Source organism: Seriola lalandi, unplaced genomic scaffold (genome assembly GCF_002814215.2).
Source record: "Seriola lalandi dorsalis isolate HSWRI2012SDOR001 ecotype SW California unplaced genomic scaffold, Sedor1 jcf7180002054475, whole genome shotgun sequence".
Taxonomy (NCBI): domain Eukaryota; kingdom Metazoa; phylum Chordata; class Actinopteri; order Carangiformes; family Carangidae; genus Seriola; species Seriola lalandi.
In genome coordinates this window covers 66,924-70,983 of record NW_019525028.1, presented here as the reverse complement: position 1 = coordinate 70,983, position 4,060 = coordinate 66,924, and the positions used below count along the sequence as shown (strand labels likewise).

Below are 4,060 nucleotides of genomic sequence, written 5' to 3'. Positions count from 1 at the left end.
CATGTTTACTCCATTACTGTTTTCTGATTAGACTTGTCACTAATTAGTCCAGATCTCATACAGGCACAGGCTCTGGTTTTAAGACCTGAACCATTTCAGTTTGTCCAGTAATGAACAAGAGACTGAGAGTCTGAAACCAATCACCAATCAATACATCTGATAGTTTTGTCTGAGCGACAGAAACAAATATGTTGAGTTCACTGTCAGAGAAAAACTGGGAAAGTAGAACTCTTCACCCTGTTGACTCAGACAAACAGCAGCAGATGTATAAAGGTTAAAGGTCAGGGGTCAGCTGTGAGGGTGGTGGTGGTGGGGGGGTACCTGAGGACAGGTGTCTGTCCACTGACGTCTTGTCTTGTGTCGGACCATCAGTTTGAAACAATAATGATGATCCTGATCAACAAACCACTTCCTGTGGTTCTAGAAACAGGAAGTCTCTGTAGACCAGTTTGTCTAAGAGTTTCTGTCCAGTCCGACCAATTAAACCAGTGGATCGGCTGTTTAAATGAATGTTTGAGGCTGAGACTCAGGTAAGTCCAGGTCCAGGTCCAGGTCCCTTTCTGACTCATGTCCACCTGCGGCAGGTGATGGTGTCAGGATGTCTGAGAGGAGGCAGCGAACCTTGTCCACCTCTGGAGAGTCTCTGTACCAGGTCCTGGGTCTGGAGAAAGGCTGTAGCCATGACGACATCAAGAAGTCCTACAGGTGAAGCTCACAGCCCCGCCCACTCACCTGCAGCAGCTGATCATTACTCACTAGCTTGTTCCAGAGCTTTCAGCTATCGTCTGTGTCTGGTGACAGGAAGCTGGCGTTGCGGTTCCACCCTGATAAGAACCCGGAGAACCCGGAGGCAGCGGAGAAGTTCAAGGAGCTGAACAGCGCCCACGCCGTCCTGTCCGACCTCAGCAAGAGGAACATCTACGACTCGTACGGCTCTCTGGGACTCTACGTGGCTCAGCAGTTCGGAGAGGACAACGTCAACACCTACTTCATGCTGTCCACCTGGTGGGCCAAGGTGAGGGGGCGGGGCTTACACTGCTGTACTGTGAGACTGACAGTGAGGGTGTCACTAATGGCTGTCTGTGTGTCAGGGTGCGTTCGTGGTGTGCGGTGTCCTGACCGGCTGTTACTGCTGCTGCTGCCTCTGCTGCTGCTGCAACTGCTGCTGCGGCAAACTCAAGCCAACGCCCACAGGTGAGGGGGTGGAGTCAGACTACATCTCCCCCGACGACCTGGAGGAAGAGATACGCAACGACCCCGACAGCGGTGAGACAACAGGAAGTCCTGAGCTTTCATTTTGACGGTGTTGCAGATATGTATTAGTTCTTCTTCCTCTTCAAACTGAGCCTCATCTATCAGGTGATCAGTTCAGATTATTGATTGATTATCTGAGGCAGCACTGACCAATCATCTTCAAATATTCATTTATCTCTTAATGACATAGTAAGGTGTTTTATTTCTAATTAATAATAATGAATGCATTCTAACATCCCATACAGAAATGTAATATATGATATATGTACATATATTGATATGTGTATCTAGCCTAAACAAATATATACATTTATGTATATATGTTTTTATTATTGACAGATATTACATTAATATTCATGTCCATATATTATGTTGATATTATATAGTCTGAGACTTTCCCGGAATGTGAAGTTTAAAACTAATGAAAAAGAAGAACATATATAAACATATAGATTTTTGGGCGTTCGAGTCCCACATCGGTCTCTCTCTACTATCATGTATGTCGTATAAATAAACTTAAATAAATAAAATATATAATGTGAACACAGAAGTCTGACATAGAAAACTCACAACATGTCAGTAAAAATTCATCACATAGATGTTTTTAATATAAACATTTCATACATGTTATAACCGTATATCTTCATATATCAGAGGATGTATATATATCATATATTGACTCACCTGTCACTGCTCACCTCCACCTGTCCGCCTCTCCTGTAGCTGCAGGCTGACCACACCCCCCTCCACTATGTGAATAATGAATAATCTGTCAATTAAAACTTCATTAATGAGCAGCTGAAAATATTTCTGAGCTCTGATGTAAACTAGAATCCTTTAATCATCATCCACTATCGGAGGATGTGTCACATGCTCTCAGGTCAGGGTCGTGAGCTGAATTGGTTTGAAGACTTCACCTGTGACAGGTGTGTTTGTTTCCCTGCAGATGCCGGCGCTCCGATCGTTCACCAGCCGACCAATGCCAGCGAGAAAACTCAGCTGATCACTGAGGGACAGCGCAGATATGGAGACACCTACACATGAAGACTACAAATCTCATTCATCTCTATCTGTCTCTCTCTGTCCCTCTCTGTCTGTCTGTCTCTCTCTGTCTCTCTCTGTGTCTCTGTCTCTTCGTCTTTCAGTCTGTCTGTCTCTGTCTCTCTCTGTCTGTCTGTCTGACTGTATCTGTCTGTGTCTCTGTCTCTCTCTGTCTGTCTGTCTGACTCTCTCTGTCTCTTCTTCTTTCAGTCTGTTTGTCTCTCTCTGTCTGTATGTCTGTCTGTCTCTGTCTGTCTGTGTCTCTGTCTCTCTCTGTCTGTCTGTCTGACTCTCTGTCTCTTCATCTTTCAGTCTGTCTGTCTCTCTCTGTGTCTCTGTCTCTTTGTCTTTCAGTCTGTCTCTTCGTCTTTCAGTCTGTCTGTCTCTCTCTGTCTCTCTCTGTCTCTTCGTCTTTGTGTCTGTCTGTCTGTCTCTGTCTGTCTGTGTCTCTGTGTTTCTGTCTCTCTCTGTCTCTTCGTCTTTGTGTCTGTCTGTCTGTCTCTGTCTGTCTGTGTCTGTGTTTCTGTCTCTCTCTGTCTCTTCGTCTTTCAGTCTGTTTGTCTCTCTCTGTCTGTATGTCTGTCTGTCTGTCTCTGTCTGTCTGTGTCTCTGTCTCTCTGTCTGTCTCTGTGATGAGGTAACTGTCTCCAGGTAACCTGCAGGTTCTCTGAGGGCAGCTCTGTCTTTTGGTCGCTCAGGGACTGTAGTTTTCTTAAATGTCAGACTGTTCCTTTAACACAGATTTAACCCCGCCCCCTCTCCCTGATTGGTCTGTGTCACACATTCAGACTGTTCACACACTAATTATAATTAACAGTTATGATTCCTTTCGCTGCATGTCACTCCCCCTCTCTGCCTCCCTGCTTCCTGTCACTGTCCATTAAAGGCATAAAAGCCCAAAAAAATATACATAAAAAAAAAAAGTTATGATTCAACATTAGATCGTTGCTCTTCACGTTTTGTAAACTGTAACCATGGTAACGTGATTTAAATCTCATTGTTGATGTAAATATTGTTTTGGTTTTGTTTGTTTTGTTGATATTTATTTCTGAATGAAGCTGAGAGTGCACCTGGTACATGAGACCACACCTGTAGTCATGTGCTCAGATGAATAAATCAGTTTGAACAGCCTGCTGTGTGTCCGTCTGTCCTGTAGAGGGCGCTACAACAAACAGCTGATGGTCTTTTCACTGATTGGACCACAGCTGATCTCAGGTCAGTGTCTGACTCGACCTAGAAGAATATCTCCTGAAACAGCAGGTGTACTGGACCTTCATCGCCACGGTAACAATAACAAACGTGGTTAACATTGTCCTGGATAAAAGAAACACACACTCCCCTCCCCCTCTTTATACTACGTCACCTGACTTCCTCCTGTCAGAACTGCTGCGCCCACTAAAGGTAAAAGTCTCTTGGAAATATTTGTTTATTTCGGGGGGCTTTTATTTCATAATCCATAATATTATGATTCATTCATACATTGAAGAGTCACGGAGGCAGGCAAATGTAGGAGAGCCTAAAATAAAGAGAGTTGCAATCAAGTTTGTTCAAGAGGGAGAGAAAGTTGGTAAGACAACAAGAACAAGAAGGCAAGGCAGCTTAGAAGGTGCTTGTGATTGGGAAATGCAGGTAGATTTAGGAGGAAAGCTTCTTGTTCCCCAGGAAATAGCCAGTACAAAGCTAAGGCCTGATATAGTTTTGTGGTCTAGGAGTAGAATGAAAGTATATTTCATAGAGCTGACTGTTCCGTGGGAGGCCTTAGTTG

General features: G+C 44.3%; 1 protein-coding gene across 1 annotated transcript; it reads left to right on the top strand.

Annotated features, from left to right (window-relative positions):
• The first annotated feature begins 542 nt into the window (after positions 1–542).
• Positions 543–2,406, top strand: LOC111659191 (dnaJ homolog subfamily C member 5B-like). The gene is made up of 4 exons (XM_023412049.2): positions 543–705; positions 802–1,015; positions 1,092–1,266; positions 2,201–2,406. The coding sequence occupies exons 1-4, from the start codon at positions 599–601 to the stop codon at positions 2,296–2,298; spliced, it is 594 nt and encodes a 197-aa protein (XP_023267817.1). The 5' UTR covers positions 543–598; the 3' UTR covers positions 2,299–2,406.
• Positions 2,407–4,060: the final 1,654 nt, after the last annotated feature.